Below are 21,564 nucleotides of genomic sequence, written 5' to 3'. Positions count from 1 at the left end.
TATTTTCTGGCTGAAATTGAGGGACCTGAGCAAAAATCTGATTCAGAGGCTAAAAAAGGACTGCAGATGCTGTTGGATTCTGATCTCCCTGCACTAAAAGTGGATTTTCTGGAGCTACAGAAGCCCAATTGGCACGCTCTTAATTGCGTTAGAAAGTAGACATCCTGGGCTTTTCAGCAATATATAATAGTCCATACTTTTCCCGATATTTGATGGCCCAAACAGGCGTTCCAAGTCAGCTCAAGAATTCTGGCGTTTAACTCCAGAACTGGCACAAAAGCTGGAGTTAAACGCCCAAACTGGCATAAAAGCTGGCGTTTAACTCCAAGAAATGTCTCTACACATGAAAGCTTCAATGCTCAGCCCAAGCACACACCAAGTGGGCCCCGGAAGTGAAATTTTATAATAAACACCCTAGCTTACTCATTTTCTGTAACCCTAGGCCACTAGTTTACTATAAATACTACTTTCAGTGATTCATATTGTACCTGATGACATTCTACACGTTTCTCATTGTATTTTCTATGGTATGAGTCTCTAAACCCCATTGTTGGGGGTGAGGAGCTCTGCTGTTCTTCATGAATTAATGCAATTACTACTGTTTTCCATTCTATTACGCTTGCTTCCATTCTAAGGTATTCATTCGCACTTCAACTTGATGAATGTGATGATCCGTGACACTCATCATCATTCTCACCTATGAACGCGTGCCTGACAACCACCTCCGTTCTACTTTAGATTGAATGCATATATCTTAGCCTCATGATTCAAATCAGAGTCTTCGTGGTATAAGCTAGAATCATTGGCGGTCATTCCTGAGATCCGGAACGTCTAAACCTTATCTATGGTATTCTGAGTAGGATCTGGGAAGGGATGACTGTGACGAGCTTCAAACTCGCGAGTGTTGGGCGTAGTGACAGACGCAAAAGGATCAATGGATCCTATTCCGACATGATCGAGAACCGACAGATGATTAGCCGTGCGGTGACAGCGCATTTGGAACATTTTCACTGAGAGGACGGGATGTAGCCATTGACAACGGTGATGCCCAACATAAAGCTTGCCATGGAAGGAGTCTTGCGTGCATGAAGAAGAAGACGGTAGGAAAGCAGAGGTTCAGAAGACAAAGCATCTCCAAAGCCTCAACCTGTTCTTCATTACTGCATAACAAGTATTTATTTCATGTTCTTTTACTTTTTACAATTAAATCTGAGAATTACTGATATCCTGACTAAGAGTTACAAGATAACTATGGCTTGCTTCAAGCCGACAATCTCCGTGGGATCGACCCTTACTCACGTAAGGTATTACTTGGACGACCCAGTGCACTTGCTGGTTAGTTGTGCGGAGTTACAAAAGTGTGATTGTAATTTCGTGCACCAAGTTTTTGGCGCCGTTGCCGGGGATTGTTCGAGTTTGGACAACTGACGGTTTATCTTGTTGCTTAGATTAGGAATAAGAGGCTCAAGAACTCATAGATACAGTTGCTAGAAATTAACATCTGTATTCAAGCAGTGAGCCCTCCATAAAAGAAGAAGTTATGACAACAACTACTGATCATAATCCTCAAGAACAGATTATCGAACTTAATCAGCAATTACTCCTTATGACAAAACAATTAGCAGAATTTAAAGAGATCTCCAAGACACTACAATTGCTAATAAAAATATAGAAGCACAATTGAATCAGACAAGACAGCAGCTATCTAAACAGATAACAGAAGAATGCCAAGCTATCCACTTAAGGAGCGGGAAAACATTGAATAAATCAACTCAAAGTAGCAGAAAGCCAAGAAAGGAACAACTGACAGAGGACGACCAAACCACTGCCCAAAATCCCTCTGAGGACAGCAAGAGCCCAGAGAGGAATAATTCTGGCATTCAAACGCCAGAAAAGGGTGAAAGACTGGCGTTAAACGCCCAGTGGATGCCCAATCCTGGCGTTCAAATGCCAGTGAGGGATCAGATACCTGCAAGTGCTGAGAGTAACCCCTCTAAGAAGGCTTCTCCAATCACCTCTGTAGGGAATAAACCTGCAGCAACTAAGGTTGAAGAATATAAAGCCAAGATGCCTTATCCTCAGAAACTCCGCCAAGCGGAGCAGGATAAACAATTTGTCCGCTTTGCAGACTATCTCAGGACTCTTGAGATAAAGATCCCATTTGCAGAGGCACTTGAGCAAATACCCTCTTATGCTAAGTTCATGAAAGAGATCTTAAGTCATAAGAAAGATTGGAGAGAAACTGAAAAAGTGTTTCTCACTGAAAAATGCAGTGCAGTCATTCTGAAAAGCTTACCAGAGAAGCTTCAAGATCCAGGGAGCTTTATAATACCATGCACAATAGAGGGTGCTTGTACTAAAACGGCTCTATGTGATCTTGGAGCAAGTATCAATCTAATACCTGCATCCACCATCAGAAAGCTTGGCTTGACTGAAGAGGTCAAACCAACCCGGATATATTTTAAGTTTGGTGTCAATTGCATGCTTTTATTTTCTTTTAATTTTTCGAAATTGCATGTCCTCGGTTCTTTCTTGATTTTTAAAAATTCTAAGTTTGGTGTCTTCTTTGTGTTTTCCTTTAATTTTTCGAAAATTTTTGTTTGATTCTCTAAAATTTTTAAGTTTGGTGTGTTTTTGTGCTTTTATTTACTTAAAAATCTTTTAAAAATTTGTTCTTGGTGTTCATCTTGATCTTCAAAGTGTTCTTGGTGTTCATCTTGATATCCAAAGTTTTCTTGTTTTTTCTCTGTGTTTTGATCTAAAATTTCTAAGTTTAGTGTCATTTTGTTGTTTTTCTCTTTTCTCATTAAAATTCAAAAATCAGAAAAATATCTTTTCCTTAATTTTCTCATTATTTTCGAAATTTTGCATTAAAATTAGTCAAAGATTTTCAAATCATATCTTTTTTTTTAGTCAAGTTAAAATTCTAATTTCAAAAATTGATTTTTTTAAATCTTTTTCAAAAATCAAATCTTTTTAATTTCTTCAATCATATCTTTTTTCTTTTAATATGCAATCGTATCTTCTCAATCATATCTTTTTCAAAATAATTCTCAATCATATCTTTTTTTTAATTGCTAATTTCAAAATCTTTTTAATTAATTAATTAATTTAGTTTTCAACTTGCTTTTATTTTATTTTATTTCTATTATTTTCGAAATTTTATTTTATTTTCCATTATTTTATTTTCTTCTATTTTAATTTCGGTTATTTTAATTAAATAAAAATAAAAATAAAAATATAATTGCAATCCACATTATCTCCCTTTCTCCATCATGGATCTAAGTGGAAGTGAACAGTCCAGAAGGACTCTGGAGTCATATGCTAACCCCATTACAGCTGCATATGGGAGTAGCATCTGTATACCTCCCATCAAAGCAAGCAGCTTTGAGTTAAACCCTCAGCTTATTATCATGGTGCAGCAGAATTGCCAGTATTCTGGTCTTCCACAGGAAGAACCTACTGAGTTTCTGGCACAGTTCTTACAAATTGCTGACACAGTACGTGATAAAGAAGTGGATCAGGATGTCTACAGATTATTACTGTTTCCATTTGCTGTAAAAGATCAAGCTAAGAGGTGGTTAAATAACCAACCCACAGCAAGCATAAAAATATGGAGACAGTTAACAGACAAATTCCTGAATCAATTTTACCCTCCAAAAAGGATGACACAGCTAAGGCTGGACATCCAAGGCTTTAAACAAGAGGATCATGAATCCCTTTATAATGCCTGGGAGAGGTACATAGGGATGCTAAGAAAATGCCCTATCCACCATCAGAAAGCTTGGCTTGACTGAAGAGGTCAAACCAACCCGGATATGTCTTCAACTTGCTGATGGCTCCATTAAATACCCATCAGGCATAATTGAGGACATGATTGTCAAGGTTGGGCCATTTGTCTTTCCCACTGACTTTGTAGTGCTGGAAATGGAGGAGCACAAGAGTGCAACTCTGATTCTAGGAAGACCACTAATCAACTGTCAAATTTCTCGTCTCGGATGAAAAATACCATGTACAGCTACCGCACGGCTAATCATCTGTCGGTTCCCGCTAGCATCGGAATAGGACCATTGTCCTTTTGCACACTGTCACTGCGCCCAACATTCGCAAGTTTGAAGCTCGTCACAGTCATCCCTTCCCAGATCCTACTTGGAATACCACAGACAAGGTTTAGACTTTCTGGATCTCAAGAATGCTGCCTATGGTTCTAGCCTATCCCACGAAGGTTCTAATCTCAGATTCATATGCTCTATTGTCAGAAGAGATGATGTGAATCGATGATTAGAGACCCAAGAGAATATGCTCCGGCTGTCGTCGAATGACTACGTTGAATATCATGTAGACCGCTTGTGGTTGTTAGGCACGCGAATCTTGGCTAAGCGAGTAACGAAGATAGTGGGTGATTGTCACGGATCACCCCTTCATTTTGACTTAACTGAATTAAGAACAAGAGTATATCTTAGAGAAGAAGTAGGCGTGAATTGAAGAAAAAATAATAGTAACTGTATTAATTCATGAAGAACAGCAGAGCTCCACACCTTAATCTATGGGGTGTAAAAACTCCACCGTAGAAAATACATAAGTGAAAAGAGGTCTAGGTATGGCCGTGAGGCCAGCCTCCAAACGTGTACAATGATCTCTGATAAAGTATGTAAATTTTGATACAAAGATCAAAATATGTTAAATAAATCTCTAAAAGTAGTTTTTATACTAAACTAGTAACCTAGGGTTACAAAAAATGAGTAACTAAGTGCAGATAGTGCAGAAATCCACTTCCGGGGCCCACTTGGTGTGTGCTTGGGTTGAGCTTTGAAGCTTTTTCGTGTTTAGGCTGTTCCAGGAGTTAAACGCCAGCTTTGGTGCCAGTTTGGGCGTTTTACGCCAGAATTTTTAGGCTGACTTTGAATGCCAGTTTGAGCCATTAAATCTCGAGAAAAGTATGGACTATTATATATTTCTGGAAAGCCCAGGATGTCTACTTTCAAACGCAATTAAGAGCGTGCCAATTGGGTTTCTGTAACTCCAGAAAATCTACTTCGAGTGTAGGGAGTCAGAATCCAACAGCATCTACAGTCTTTTTCCAGCCTCTGAATCAGATTTTTGCTCAGGTCCCTCAATTTCAGCCAGAAAATACCTGAAATCACAAAAAAACACACAAACTCATAGTAAAGTCCAGAATTGTAAATTTTAAATAAAAACTAATAAAAACATGATAAAAACTAACTAAAACATACTAAAAACTATGTAAAAACAATGCCAAAAAGGGTATAAATTATCCGCTCATCAACAAGCAAGACTTTACAAGGCTGCAGAGTCCATTATGGATAATAATAATGCTGTTAATACCAATGTGGCAAATCCGAATGGGGATGATCAACAAAAGAGAGTGCTTGGCTCTTACTCTGCTCATACTACATATCTCTATGGAAAAAGCATTGTGGTACCCCCTATAGCTGCAAACAACTTTGAATTGAAGCCACAACTAGTCACCTTGGTGCAACAAAACTGCCAATATCATGGACTTCCCCATGAAGATCCAAATCAGTTTATATCTGCTTTTCTGCAAATTTGTGATACTGTGAAGACAAATGGAGTAAACCCAGAGGTGTACAGGCTCATACTCTTCCCGTTTGCTCTGAGGGATAAAGCAAAGATATGGCTAGATTTCCAACCAAAGGAGTGTTTGAATACTTGGAAAAAAGTTGTTACTGAGTTTTTCACTAAATTTTTCCCACCAAAGAAGCTGACTAAGCTTAGGTTGGAGGTTCAGACCTTCAGGCAGAAGGAGAGTGAAACTCTTTATGAAGCTTGGGAGAGATACAAGCTACTGACTAGGCAATGCCCTCCGAAAATGTTCTCCAAATGGACCTAACTAGATATCTTTTATGAAGGCTTGGGTGATATGTCCAAGATGAGCTTAGATACCTCTGCAGGTGGTTCATTACATAAGAAGAAGACACCAGAGGAGACTATTGAGCTTATTGAATTGGTTGCTAGCAACCAATATTTATACTCATCTAACAGGAATCCTGTGAACTCTAAGACCTCTCAGAAGAGATGCGTGTTGGAAGTGGAAGCTGTTAATGCTCTTCTTGCTCAGAACAAGCTTATGTCTCAGCAAATAAATCTACTTACTCAACAGATGGGTGGCATGCAAGTCTCAGCTATCAACACCCAAAATCCACCACAGGAAGTCTCTTATGACATGGCAGGTAATTTTTTGCAAAATGATAATTATGATTATGCTCAATCATCTTATGAACAGGTCAATTACATGGGGAGTGGTCCAGAAATCCCAACAATGATCCATATTCCAAGACATACAATCAGGGGTGGAGGAATCACCCAAATTTTGGATGTAGGGACCAACCTCAGAGACCTCAGAACTTCAATAATAATTCTCAGGGTGGCTTCCAACAGAACAATTACAATAACCGCCAAATTCAATCTCAGCAGCAATAACCACCTCAGTAGGCAAACTCTAAGTCCCAAGAAGATTCTAATTGGGAGATGATGAGGAGTTTTATGCAGGAAACCAAAGCCTCCATTAGAAACTTGGAAGTGCAGATGGGCCAACTGAGCAAGCAAATACATGAGAAGTCTGCAAGTACATTTCCAGGTGATACAGTGGTGAACCCAAGAGAAGATTGCAAGGCCATTCAATTGAAAAGTGGTAAAACAGCTGGGTCTGAGACGAGGGCCAATGAAGAGCTAGTTGAAAAGAAAGCTCCAGAGGAGAAGAAGAAAGAAGTGAAGCACGCCCCTCCAAAGCGTGCAGACAACCCGTTCCCTGACTCTCTTGACACATATCCTACATTGCCAAAGGCTCCTGAATACAAGCCAAAAATGCCATATCCTCAGAGACTTCAGAAGGCTTCCAAAGAAAAGCAGTTCTCTAAATTTTTAGATGTCTTCAAGTAGCTACAGATCAACATTCCTTTTGCAGAGGCTCTTGAGCAGATGCCCCTTTATGCTAAATTTATGAAAGAATTGTTGACTAACAAGAGGAACTGGAAGGAGCAAGAAACCATGGTGTTGACCAAGGAATGCAGTGCCATTATTCAACATCAACTTCCTGAGAAAATGCAAGATCCAGGGAGTTTTGTGATTCTTTGCACCATTGGAGATGTCACCATCCAGAGAGCTTTATGTGATCTTGGAGCTAGCATCAATCTCATGCCACTTTCAGTGATGAAAAAGCTTCAAATTGAGGAGGTAAAACCCACTCGTATTTCTCTTCAACTTGCTGATCTTTCTATTAAATTACTTGTGGGTGTTGTTGAGGATTTACTTGTGAAAGTAGGACCATTTATTTTTCCTACTGATTTTGTTATATTAGATATGGAAGAGGATGTAAAATCCTCTATTATTCTTGGTAGACCCTTTTTAGCTACAGGTAGAGCTCTGATTGATGTGCAAAAGGGTGAATTAACCCTGAGGGTAAATGAAGAAAGGTGATCCTTAATATTTTCGAAGCTCTCAAGCACCCTAATAATTCTGAAGGGTGTATGAGAATTGATGTTGTTGAACCACTTGTTCAAGAAGTACTTGAAGTTGAGGCACTTGATGACATTCTGGATCCTATTTCTGAGTATGAATTAGTTGAAGTTGATAATTCACCACCCCAGAAGACTATGGTACTCACGCCTAAAGCAGAGGAGGAAATCCCCAAGCTTGAGCTCAAACCTTTACCTCTTTCTCTGAAATATGTGTTCTTGGGTGAAAATGATTCATATCCAGTGATTATTAGCTCTTCCCTAAAGCCTGAAGAGGAAGAGGCGCTTATTTCAATGCTCAGGAGCCATAAAACAGCTATTGGGTGGACCATTAGTGACTTGAAGGGGATTAGTCCAACCAAGTGTATGCACAAGATCCTCCTTGAAGATGATGCTAAACCAGTTGTGAAACCACAAAGGAGACTCAATCCAACTATGAAAGAGGTGGTCCAAAAAGAGGTAATAAAACTATGGGAAGCAGGAATTATTTATCCTATTTCTGACAGTCCTTGGGTAAGTCCTGTGCAGCTAGTTCCCAAGAAAGAAGGGATAACAATGATCAAGAATGAAGAAAATGAGCTTATTCCTACAAGAACAGTCACAGGCTGGAGAATGTGTATAGACTACAGGAGGCTCAACACTGCTACCAGGAAGGATCACTTTCCCCTGCCTTTCATTAATCAGATGCTTGAGAGGTTAGCTGGTCATGCATTTTACTATTTTCTAGATGGATATTCTGGATATAATCAAATTTTAGTGGACCCTCAAGATCAAGAGAAGACAGCATTCACGTGCCCCTTTGGAGTATTTGCCTACAGGAGGATGCCTTTTGGACTTTGCAATGCTCCAGCAACTTTTCAGAGGTGTATGCTTTCAATTTTTTTTATATGGTTGAAAAGTTCATTGAGGTATTTATGGATGACTTTTCTGTATTTGGTAATTCTTTTGAATCCTGCCTTAAGCATTTATCTCTTGTCTTGAAACGGTGTCAAGAATCAAACCTTGTTTTAAATTGGGAAAAATGTCATTTTATGGTTATAGAAGGTATTGTTCTTGGACACCGGATTTCAAGTAATGGAATTGAGGTTGATAGAGCAAAGGTGGAGGTAATTGAAAAATTACCACCACCAACTAATGTTAAGGCAGTCAGGAGTTTCTTAGGTCATGCAAGATTTTATAGAAGATTTATAAAGGATTTTTCTAAAATTGCTAAACCTTTAAGCAACCTGTTAGTTGCTGATGTTCCTTTTGTCTTTGATTCTGATTGTCTGCATGCTTTTGAAACTCTGAAAGCAAACCTTACATCTCTCATTATAGCTCCCCCTGACTGGAATTTACCATTTGAATTAATGTGTGATGCTGGTAATTTTGCTATAGGAGCTATTTTAGGACAGAGGCATGGTAAGCTTGTACATGTCATTTACTATGCCAGTCGTGTGTTAAATGATGCTCAAAAGAATTACACAATTACAGAAAAGGAATTATTAGTTGTTGTGTATGCTGTTGATAAGTTTAGGTCCTGTTTACTTGGTTCTAAGGTTATTATTTATACTGACCATGCTGCTTTGAAGTACCTTCTAACCAAACAGGATTTTAAACCAAGATTAATCAGATGGGTATTGCTCCTTCAGGAGTTTGATATTGAGATAAAAGATAGAAAAAGGTCAGAAAATCAAGTAGCTAACCATCTCTCTAGAATCTGTGACTGAGACGTTTCCAGATGAGCAATTGTTCCTCATTCAGCAGGCTCCATGGTTTGCAGACATCACAAATTACAAGGCCATGAATTTTATTCCAAAGGAGTACAATAGACAACAAGTAAAGAAGCTATTGATTGATGCCAAGTACTACATTTGGGAGGAACCATACCTTTTTAAAAGATGTTCAGATGGTATAATCCGGAGATGTGTCCCAGATGAAAAAACACAGTAGATTCTTTGGCACTGTCATGGGTCTGAGTATGGAGGCCACTTTGGTGGTGAAAGGACAGATACAAAGGTCCTTCAGAGCGGGTTCTACTGGCCTACTCTCTTCAGAGACTCAAGAGCATTTGTGAAATACTGTGACAGATGTGAAAAAGCCATAAATCTCCCTGCCAACCATGAAATGCCACAGCAGGGGATTCTTGAGGTTGAGTTGTTTGATGTGTGGGGTATTGATTTCATGGGACCTTTCCCACCCTCACATTCAAACAACTATATTCTAGTGGCAGTTGATTATGTATCCAAATGGGTAGAAGCTGTGGCTCTACCCACCAATGATGCCAAGGTGGTAATAAGCTTTCTTCAGAGATATATCTTTAGCCGGTTTGGTGTCCCAAAGACACTCATTAGTGATGGTGGAAGTCACTTCTGTAACAGACAGCTGGACTCTCTTCTACAGAGATATGGAGTCCGTCATAAGGTGGCAACCCCCTATCACCCTCAGAATAGTGGACAGGTTGAAGTTTCCAACAAGGAACTTAAAAGGATTCTAGAGAAGACCGTCAGTGTTTCAAGAAAGGACTGGTCTAGGAAGCTTGATGATGCTCTCTGGGCATACCGGACAGCGTACAAGACTCCAATTGGCATGTCCCTTTATCAGTTGGTCTATGGTAAAGCCTGTCACTTGCCAGTTGAGCTGGAGCACAAGGCTTACTGGGCAATAAGGTACCTGAATCTTGATTCAGAAGCTGCAGGAATTAAGCGGATGCTTCAGTTGAACGAGCTTGATGAATTCAGATATTCAGCTTATGAGAATGCCAAGCTCTATAAGGAGAGAACCAAGCTACTGCATGACAAGAAGATTGTTATCAGAGTCTTTGAGCCAGGACAGAGAGTGCTTCTATATAATTCAAGGCTCAAATTCTTTTCCGGGAAGCTGAAATCCTGATGGTCAGGACCGTTTGTGGTTACCAGAGCTTCACCATATGGTCATGTGGAAATACAGGAAGAGAATTCTGACAGAAAATTTACAGTGAATGGTCAGAGACTAAAGCACTATCTTGGAGGCGAGATTGATCGCCAAAGGTCTACTCATTTGCTGAACTAGCAGAACTGACCGTCAAGCTAGTGACGTTAAAGAAGCGCTTGTCGGGAGGCAACCCGATAAATTCGTATCCTTAGCTATTTTTCGTAGTAGTAGTTTTATTACTTATTTGATTTTTATTGAGTTTTTACTATTTTACTAATCATGCAGCTATTTTACAACAGGAACTGAACACTTCAGGCGACACAAAAAAAAGAGCACACGACGCGCAAGCGTCACTGACGCGTACGCGTCATGTGTGTGTGCATGAAAAATAAAATTGGCCAGAGTTGAGCAGGAGAGGGGCTGGAACTGTGCTGGGTGCATAAGCCGCATCACGCGTGCGCGTACCTTACGCGTGCGCGTCGTTTGCACAAATGGCCAACCACGCGTGCGCGTGACCCTAAAAATCGGCGTCCATGAGTGTTCGGGTAGAAAGTTGTGCTGGCTTGGAGTTGGAAGGGTGCTATAGGCACAAATTTGATCACGCGTACGCGTCCCTGACACGTGGGCGTCATCTGCACAAATGGCCATCCACGCGTGCGCGTGCATGATGCGCACGCGTCGTATGAAAATATTGGTTTCCAAGCCACGCGAACAGAGAGTTGTGCGTATGCGCAACTGCCTTCGCGCGATTCGCACAAACCAAGAGCACGCGGACGTGTGCCTGACGCTCACGCGTCATTAAGAAAATTTTGCGACCCACGCGTATGCGTACCGCACGCATACGCGTCGCCTTCGCCGCACAACTACACTAGTTCGCCGCCCAGTTTTAATTTTCTTTCTCCTTCTACCAATCCTAGTTCTCTCTTGTTCTTTTATCATTTTCTTTTTCTTTCATCATAACAGTTGTTTTTCTTTGTTTTCGGTTCTTCTTTGCTTGAGGACAAGCAAACCTTTAAGTTTGGTGTTGTCGCTTCGCTGATGGTTTTTAAAGCACCAAAGGGAGATGAATGTTCTTCATGGAGGAATGAGATGGCCACTAGCATAACTGAGATGGTTGAGTTCCTTTCATTCTATTTCTCTTCCGTTCTTATTTTGTTGTTTTCTGTTTTCTGTTGCTTTGATTGCATGCATGATCTTTAGTACTTCTAGTTCTTAGAATTAGTTTCATTTTGTTATATATCTCATATACCGCTCACTGAACTTGAATCTAAAAAGAAAAAGAAAAAGAAGTGATATATTGCATGAGAAATTGAGTTTATATTGAAGAGTAGTCTTATTCAATTAAATGTGGTGGTATTTTCTGTAACTCTGAATGCATGACATGAACAGTGCATATTTAAATTTGAATCAAAGAATGTTGAGGTACAAGGAATAGGGATTTAGAGAATTATTATGACTTCTCTGAAATAAACAAAAATTTAAAGAAGGAACCATACTCCGCTCTGTCACCATATCTGCAATCTCACCGAGATGGACTACGACCTGTATCTGAAAAATAACAACAAAGTATGGAAAGAGAACCGGAGGTTCTCAGTATGGTAACAGTGTCCAATAATGTAAGATGTAAGGCCCCGGGACGCCGAAGGCAATCCTAGAACTTCACATCGCATACGGAAAAAAAAAAAAAAACAAAAAAAAAAAAAAAAAAAAAAAAAAAAAAGAGAAGCAAGGTCCAAGGCTCTGAGCATCAATGACTAGGGAGGTCAAACATGATTAAAAGCTCAAAGAGTTGTTTTCCTAGTTATATGCTTGTGATGTTCCTGTGTCAAGTAATCCTTGAGACAAAACATTTAGAGTCGAGATCAATCGCAATTAACAGAGTATGCCAAAGGCTTTGAGTACCACTGTCTGGGAGTAGCTGAAAGAAAAATCAGAACTTCAAAAGAGTTCCCCAGTTAAGTGCTTGTGGTGTTTCTGTGTCAAATAAAACTTGAGACAAAACATTTAAAGTCACGGCTATGCTCAAGGTGCAAAGCACCAAAGAAAAGAAAAAGTTGTGTTCAAGGGTTAAATTGAGTTACAAAAGATCAGAGAATTCATAATATTATCCGGATTCTAATTCCGAATGACAGTAACATTCTTCTGATTCAAAGAAGAGTGAGATGCCAAAACTATTCAGGATTGCAGTTGTAAACCCCACTATAAGAAGAGACATGAGCTTAATCGAACTCTCATTCTCGTGAAAATTCACATTCTAAGCCTATATTAGTTTGGTTGCTTGAGGACAAGCAACAATTCAAGTTTGGTGTTGTGATGCGTGAGCATCTTTCCTATCTTTTTCTAGTGAATTTGCATCTAATTTGTTGAGTTTAATAAAGAATTTATTATCTTTTAGCCAATATGGATGCTACTTTGAGTCTTTTGCAATTCTTTTTATTTTAGGTAGCATTCGGCTGGATTTGATGGAGTTTCTACAGCACAAGAGTTAAAGAAGATGGCAGCGAGGAGTGACGCATACGCGTGACTGACGCGTGCGCGTGATTTGGAGCTTTCCATGACGACGCGTGCGCGTGACTGACGCGTACGCATGATTTGAAGATTTGCTCAGCGACGCGTACGCGTGACCGACGCGTACGCGTAACATGCGCCATGTGCAGAAAACGCAGAAAAACGCTGGGGGCGATTTCTGGGCTATTTTGACCCAGTTTCCAACCCATAAAACATAGATTAGAAGCTGCAGAATGGACAAAACAAGTGGTTCCCACCCATCAGCTGAAGACTTGTTAATTAATTCTAATTTAAATTCAAATTTCAATTTTAGGAAAAGATATTATTTTAGTTTGAGATAATAGATTTTAAATTAATTAGGATTTGATATAAAAGGGAAAAGAAACTTCTCTTTTGGGGGATCCCCATTCTAGACTACCAAAATACATTTTATCAAAATCCTATTTTTCTCTGAACCATGAGCCACTAATCCTCCATTGTTAAGGTTAGGAGCTCTATCTATTTGTATGGATTGATTTTATTGCTTTTTCTATTTTAATTCATGTATGGATTTACAATTTAAGAATTATTTTCGCTCTTTATCTTATGAACTTGGGTGGAACAGAAGTATGACCCTCTTTCTATTTGAGTTCTTGTATAACTTGAAAAAGCTCTTTACTTGAACAACAGCTTGAAAACATATTCTCCTAAATTTTAATTATCTGGATTTAACGGGATACGTGACATATAATCCTTTTATTTTTGGGTAATTAGAGTTTTTGTGGCATATAAACTGGAATTTGATCATGCAGCTTCTAATTGGAATTAATTGACCAAGGAATTGGCAGTTAATGAATTTTAGAGGAAACTAGAAGGTCTAAGGAATTAGGGTCTAGTCACATATAGTTTGCCATAAATTAAATCCTACATGATTAAAATAGTTAGTAAGAAAATTTAATCCGAAAAATAGATAACTCTGAAGCCTTAACTGCTTTCTCCATATTTCATTCCCAACTCATTTACTTGCCTTCCTTCAATATTCTTTATATTGTTTAATGTCTTTTATATTGCCTAAACGTTACTTTCTGTTTGCCTGACTAAGCTTATCACTCAATTATTATTGCTTAATCCATCAATCCTCGTGGGATCGACCCACACTCACCTGAGGTATTACTTGGTACGACCCGGTGTACTTGCCGGTAAGTTAGTGGGTTACAAACACCGCACCAGTGTGTATATGAAGAAAGCAATGGTTGTGTGAGCTTAAGAGGTGCTTCTACCAATTTATAGCCAAGGCATGAAATGAAGCAAGGAGTTGGAGAATTTATACGAGGAAAACAAAGGTGTATGGCTTAAGGAATGTTGCTGCCAATTTATAGAAGGGGAGGTATTGTTGGAGGGAAGCATTGGCTCGGTTATTTGGCAATGAAGGGTGAGGATTGAGCAAAATATTGTTGAGGATCCATGAAGTGGATAGTGTGTATGTGGAGATGGTTGAAGACAAGGATTGCTTCTCCATTGGGTGCATGTGGTTTGGCCTCCAAAGTGCTAAACCATGCAGATTTTGTTCTCAAGAGAGCACACTTTCCTAGGCACATGTGACTCCCTTTTCATTTTGTGTGACCGTGCATGCCCATTTTGTCCTTTTCTTCAAATTTCACCATTCCTATCCATGTGAACCAACAATTAGTGAGCTTAAACTTTTATATTCAAGGTGGTGGTGTTTGTTAAGTGAAAAATAATAAAGAAAAACAAAATCTTCTATGTGTCCCTTATTTATGAAAAACCAAATATGCTCCTTAAGAATTGAACCAAATTTTGGTGAACACCAAACTTGCTCTATGCTTTATATGAAATCTAATGAACATCTATCATAATTAGTATATTCATTATAAGGAACACTTTATTTGCTATTATGCTATCATAAACTCATAAAATGATGCAATGTATGGTTTATCTATTCATGAATTTGAGCCTTGGAGTGAAAATGATTTTCTTGAAATTCATAGCATATGCAGACACCAAACTTAAAGTTTGGCTATATACTTAAACAGAAAGAATGAGTATATATCCTGGAATGGTTCTATGATCAATCATGCTTGAAAAGCTATTTTAAAGTGCCTTTAGGCACACCAAACTTAGGAGTCAAACATATGCTCTAAAATGATATGTGCAATTACTAAATCCACTCATGAGAGCTTAAATTTATGCTAGAAAAACCATTAGTTATTGAAAACAAAAACAAGAATATTAAATCATGGGTTGCCTCCCATAGAGCGCTCTTTTATTGTCACTAGCTTGACATTGGTCCCTTGTTAGGGTGGTTGATGATTGTGGTGCCTCAATTTGTCTCCTCTCACTGTGAGCCTTCTTCCTGTACGTTGATGGTCAATCTCCACATGCTCTAGTGAGAGTATCTTGTTGATGGTGTAGTAATCATCAGTTTGTGAATTTGTCTCCAACTGCTGGTATATCAATCTCACTTTGTCCCCTTTTGAGAATCCTTCAGTTGGTATCTTCTTGTTCTTCCACCCTTTTGGAACTCTTTTCTTACTCTTCTTTCCCTTCTTCACTTGTCCTTCTTTCTCTGCAGTAGGTTTTATGTTAGGGACCTCCTTCTCAATAATCAAGTCTTCAATCCCTTCCTACCTTCTCTTCTCAGCCTTCACATGTTCCTTACCCTCTTTCTCTTCTCCACTCTTCATCTCTTGCTTTGCAGATGAGCTGATGAACTCTTCATTGGGTTTTTCCTTCCACGGTAAATCTTCTTCTTCAACCCTCATGCAGCTTTTCTCCTTAACAGTATGATGTACTTCTTGGAAGACATTCAAATTTATCTTCTCATCATTTACCCTCAGATTCAATTCTCCTTGTTCTACATCAATAATGGCCCTTGTTGTGGCCAGGAAAGGTCTTCCTAATATCAAAGAGTCATTCTCCTCTTCTCCTAAGTCCAGGATTATAAAATCTGCAGGAAATATGAATTTCTCCACTCTAACCAAGAGATTTTCAATCACCCCCTCAGGAATTACCAGAGATCTATCCACTAGCTCCAATGACATCTGTGTAGGCTTCACTTCTTCTATAGATAGCCTTCTCATCATAGATAGAGGCATGAGGTTAATACTGGAGCCCAAATCACACAGTGCCTTGTCAATGACTGTGTTACCAATGGTACAAGGCAAGTAGAAACTCCCAGGGTCTTTGAACTTTGGTGGAATGCCTTCTTGGATCAATGCACTGCATTCCTGGGTTAGGATCACTATCTCTCTCTCATTCCAGCTCCTCTTCTTGCTGATAAGCTCTTTGAGAAATTTTACATATAGAGGCATTTGTTCTAGAGCTTCAACAAGTGGAATATTGATCTCCAGCTTCTTAAACACCTCTAGGAACTTAGGGAACTGTTGGTCTTTGATCTCCTTCTGCAATCTTTGAGGGTATGGCAAAGGAGGAGTGTAGGTCTTCACTATCTTCCTCTGTTCTTGTGATTGTTCCTCCATGATTTGCTTCCGCTTCATTGAAGCTTGAGGTTCCTCTTTCTCCTTGAGCCTTTCTTGGTTTTTTTCTTCAATTGTCACCTGCTCTTTGCTGCTGCTAGCCTTGTCGTCCTCTATTGGCTTCTTGGTGGCTTCTTTTTCGGCTGGCTTTTTGTTATTTACCAAGGTTCTTCCACTCCTTAATTGGATGGCTTTGCATTCTTCCTTCGGGTTGAAAATGGTGTCACTTGGCAATGCATTGGTTGGCCTCTCAGTCACTGCTTGCTTGGACAACTGGACAATTTGCCTTTCTAAGTTCCTCAATGAAGCTTCATGGTTCTTGTTGGCTAGCTCTTGATGTTTCATCATCTTTTCCATCAATATCTCCAAGTTAGAGATTCTTTGAGATTCTTTGGGTGGTTGTGGTTGATTATGGAATGTTGAGGTTGAATGGTAGTTATTTTGGTTAGTGGATGGGTTGTTGGGTGGATAGTAGTTGGATTGGGGTTGATTATTTTGTGATTTTCTGTATGGATTTTGGTTAGTGTTTTGATGGTTTTGATGGTTTATGTTTCTGGCATTATTTTGGTTTGAATTTCTCTGCCAAGGCTACTGGTTTTGGTTCTCTCCCCATTTCAGATTGGGATGGTTTCTCTAGGATGAATTGTAAGTGTCTCCATGAAAGTCATTTGGTCCAGAACTTTGATTATGCATGTACTGCACTTGTTCAGGCTGCAGCTCCTCACAACTTTCCTCCTGATGTCCCCACACCATTGATGGTTGGTTGGTTGTGCTCACTGCTGCAAGTTGCAATCCATCCATCCTCTTTGACATTATTTTAATTTGTTGTTGGAGCTGCTGGTGCATGAGTTTGTTTTGAGCTAATATGGTATCAACTCCTTCAAGCTCAAATACACCCTTCTTTGGAGCTACTTGCCTTTCAGAGGAATAGAAATACTCATTGTTGGCCACCATGTCTATGAGATCATGTGCCTCTTGAGCAGTTTTCATCATTTGCAAAGATCCTCCTGATGAATAATCCAAAGCTTTCCTTGAAGGTAAGGATAAGCCTTCATATAAATTCTGTAGCTCAACCCATTCACTGAACATTCCCTCTGGACATCTTCTGATTAGAGCTTTATACCTCTCCCAAGCTTCATACAGTGACTCTCCTTCTTGCTGTCTAAAGGTTTGCACATCAGTTTTTAGCTTGATGACTCTTTGAGGTGGATAGAATTTGGCTAGAAATTTGCTAACCAAATCATCCCAGCTGGTAATACTCTTCTTAGGGAAGGTTTCTAACCAATGTGTGGCTTTGTCTCTCAGTGAAAATGGGAATAAAAGAAGCTTATAGATATTAGGATTGACTCCATTGATTTTGATAGTGTCATAGATTCTCAAAAACACAGAGAGGTGTTGGTTTGGATCTTCAGCAGCACTTCCTCCATATTGACAATTGTTTTGAACCAGGGTAATCAATTGAGGCTTGAGTTCAAAGTTATTGGCATTGACATTGGGGGTTAGGATGCTACTCCCACAATTCTTTGGGATGGGGATAGTGTATGAGGCTAAGACTCTTCTCTGAGGTTGACCATGGTTGTTGGCCACACCATCAGTGTGATCTGGAATGTTATCATCCATGACTTGATCTTCCTCCTCCAATTCCTCTTCACCAATAACTCATTTCCCTCTTGTTTCTCTTCTCAATCTTCGGAGGGTTCTCTCGTCAAGGTTAAAGGATGTGGATTCACCTCCTCTTCCTCTTGACATAAACACAAAACCAAAAACCAGAATGAAACACTCTACTGCTAGAGTGAAGTTAGTGTTAGCTTAAGCAAAAATTCAAACAGTTAGTGTGCTTAGTAAAAAACAAAAAGAAAATGCTTAATCTAGATTATCACCCTACTTAATCATTGTCAATCTAAATCAATCCCCGGCAACGGCGCCAAAAACTTGATGGGTGGAAAGACGATTCCACACAAAATTCACCGGTAAGTGTACCGGGTCGCATCAAGTAGTAATTACTCACAAGAGTGAGGTCGATCCCACAGGGATTGATGGATTGAGCAATTTTAGTTAGGTGATGAATTTAGTTAAGCGAATATTTGATGAATTGAGTGATTTTGATTGACAGAAGCTAAATTGCAAGTAAATAAAGGTGCAGAAGGTAAATTGAGCAGAAGAATAAAGTGCAGAAGAGGTAAATTGCAAGTAACTTAAAGAATAAGAAAGTAAAAGAGCTGAAACTTAAATTACAAGAAAAGTAAATTGCAGAAACTTAAAGTGTAAGAAAGGTAAATTGTTGAATCTAAATTGCTGAGAAATGTAAATTGCTTGAAGAGTAAAAGGGATTTGGGTACTGGGATTCAGAATTCAACAAGAAATTGCAAGTTAAAGAAGATCAGAGGGCTCTGAGATGAAGAAATTCAGCTCAGCAGCCAAACAGGAATGTAAAATTGCTTGAAGAAACAACCAGCAAGAAAACTTAACTCAATTATGAAATCCTAAAAAGAAATTGAAGATCGAAGAAGAGAAATGAGATTAGAAAGCATATCTAGATCTTAATTACTCTCTTGATCAAGCAGAAAAGTAATTGCAGAAGAAATGAAAAGGAAAACAGTAAATGAAACTTATATCCAATTCTCTAATTCCCAAAACTATATGAAAGGAAAGCAAAGATGATTCTCAGATCCAGATTTAATGGAATTCTTCAATCTCAATTCAAAAATTCAAAAGTAGAAGTTGCAGAAGAAGAAAATGAAAACAGAAAACTAAACTCAGATCCAATTCTTAGAACAATTGAGAAGAAGAGTAAAAGATGATTCTCAGATTTAGAATCAATGGAGCTCTTCAATCTCAATTAAAAATCCAAGAACAGACAGTAGAAGTTGCAGAAGAAAAGAAAATGAAAATAGAAAGCTAGATCCAATTCCCAAATCCCAAATTCAAAACAAGGAAAATTAAAAAGTGAAAACTAAAAAATGAGCTAAAGGTTCTTTTATAAATTGAATTAACTCCTATTTATACACTTTCTATTTTGGTCTTCAAAGCTTGGAATGGGCCTTTGGTTTTTTGGATTTGAAGAAAGATGGGTCCGGTTGGCTTTGGTTCAAGTTGGGTTGGAGGCATGGGTTAGCTCCCAGGGGAGCGCTCCGTTTGGTGTATGAGCCTTGGTTGCAATTGCTCCTTGGCCTAGTGTTCACTTTGTAAATGTTCCGCTCACTCTTTGAGCGCTACATTCCTTTGCTTCCCTGGGTGAGCTTTGCTTTCCTTGGTTGAGGCACGAAAAAGTTGGCAAAAGGGAGCGCTACGCTCGAATTTTTGAGCGCTACTCTTCATTGTGCATGCTTCCTCTTTGATGAGAGGCACGAAAAAGGTAGGGAATATGAGCGTGGCATTCTCATTTTGGAACGCTACCCTTGGCTTGTCTAGTTCCCAGCTTTGAGTCACGAGAAAGGGAAAGAAAGGCAGCGTAGCGTTCTCTTCTTTGAATGCTATGCCTTGGTTTTTGCTGCACCATTTGGTGCTTCCTTTGAGTGCTGCCTAGCTGAGTGCTCCCTTTGGTTGAGCACTCCGTTCATGGACGTTCCCTTTGGTTGAGCGCTCCTTGCTTGAATGTCATGGGCCACGCTTTTAAAAGCATGGCCTAAGGTCCAAAGCGTGCTCAAACTTCAAAAGTGTGCCAAAAATTCCTCTTTACAGCATTTCTTCACCTACAAGCAACCAAACAACTAATCAAAGTCTCACCAAAATCACTAGATCTTTGTATCTTTTAATTAATCAATTAATTCTAGCATAAAACCTATAATTTTGTGTAAAATGAATGATGTTTGATTGATTCAAGATAATCATGAAAATCCACTCTAATTACTTACTTATGGTGCAAGAAAGTGCATAAAACTTAATGAAACTAATGAAAAATGCTTGTAAAACTAGCATAAAATAACTTGTCATCATCTATCATATAACAAATTTGGTCTTAACTCAATTTAAACTCTTTCAAACGAATTAAATCTCATGGGTTCTAACTAGGGGTGTGCAAAAAAATTGGTTTCACTGAACTGAATTGAAACTGAACTGAAACTGTTTTAAATAAACCAGTTTTTTTTAAATAAAAAACTGAACTGAAACCATAGTTTTTATGAAAACCAGTTTATTAAAAACCAGTTTTTATGGTTCAGTTTAGTTTTAAACCAAATCAAAACTGGTTTTATTTAAACTCTAAAATTAGTTTTTACATACTCTTTCTCCCCCCTCTCTCCCTTCTCTCTCTTTCCCCTTTCTTCCTTCTCTCTCTCCTCTCTCTCTCTCCCTCCCTTCTCTCTTCCTCTCTCTCTCTCTCTCCTTTTTCACTTTTCTCTTTTTCTCTCTCCTGTTCCTCTCTCTCCCCTTCCCTTCTTTCTCTTTCATTTTCTCTCTCTTTCTTCTCCATCCTCTCTCTCTTTCTCCTCTTTCTCCCCTTTATTTCTCTCTTTTCTCTTTCTCTCTCAGCCTTCTCTCACTCTATATCCCTCTTCTCTCTCTCTCCCTCTTTTTTCCAAAATAAGAGAGAAAAAGAGAGAGACAAGAGAAAAAAGGGGAGGAGGAGAGATAGGAAAAAGAGAGAGAGGGGAGGAAGAGAGAGAGGAAAAAAGAGAAGGGAGGGGGAGAAAGAGCGCAAGGAGAGAGAGAGAGAGGAAGAGAGAGAGGGAGAGAAAGTGAGAGAGAGGGCGAGAGGAGGAGGAGAGGAGAGGAGAGAGAGGGAGAGAGGAAGAGGGATAGGGGAGAGAGAGAATGAGAGAAAGGGATAGAGAGGGAGAAAAGGGAGAGAGAAAGAAAAGGGAGGGGGAGAAAGAGGGGTAGGGGAGAGAGAGAGGAAGATAAGAAGAGAGAGGGAGAGAAAGAGAAAAGAAAGAGAGAGAGAGAGAGAGACAAAGAGAGGGGAAGGGGAGAAAGAGGGAGAGAGAGAGAAGAGGAAGAATGAGAGGGGAAGGAGAGAGAGAAAGGGAGAGAATAAGAGAGAGAGAGAGAAAGGATGGAGAAAAGAGGAGAAAGAGAGGAAGAGGTAAAGAAAAGAGAAAAAGGGAGAGAGAGAAAAAGAGGGAGAGAGAGGGGGTAAGAAAGAGAATATAAAATCTAATTTTATATATGTTAAGAGAGAGAGAGAGGTGGGAGAGAAAGAGAGAGAGGAGGGGGAGAGAAAAGGAGAAGAGGGAGAGAGAGAGGAATGGGAA

At 39.3% G+C, this 21,564-nt stretch overlaps 1 protein-coding gene across 1 annotated transcript; it reads right to left on the bottom strand.

The window, feature by feature from the left end:
- LOC107636748 lies at positions 15,521–17,185 on the bottom strand. The gene is made up of 2 exons (XM_016340240.1): positions 17,075–17,185; positions 15,521–16,645 (listed from the first exon to the last, which is right to left on the bottom strand). The coding sequence occupies exons 1-2, from the start codon at positions 17,183–17,185 to the stop codon at positions 15,521–15,523; spliced, it is 1,236 nt and encodes a 411-aa protein (XP_016195726.1).

The sequence above is a fragment of the Arachis ipaensis genome, chromosome B04 (assembly GCF_000816755.2).
Source record: "Arachis ipaensis cultivar K30076 chromosome B04, Araip1.1, whole genome shotgun sequence".
Classification (NCBI taxonomy): Eukaryota; Viridiplantae; Streptophyta; class Magnoliopsida; order Fabales; family Fabaceae; genus Arachis; species Arachis ipaensis.
Note: the sequence above shows the minus strand (reverse complement) of the source record. Positions and strands in the feature narration are given on the sequence as shown.

What these genes read in the sequence shown, in the direction of transcription:
- LOC107636748 (XM_016340240.1), bottom strand. Translation starts at nt 17,185, where the DNA reads ATGTCAAAGAGGATGGATGGATTGCAACTTGCAGCAGTGAGCACAACC. An exon ending in AGGAGCTGCAGCCTGAACAA is followed by an intron (nt 16,646 to 17,074) that starts GTGCAGTACATG and finishes CAAATTGTCCAG; the next exon opens with TTGTCCAAGCAAGCAGTGAC.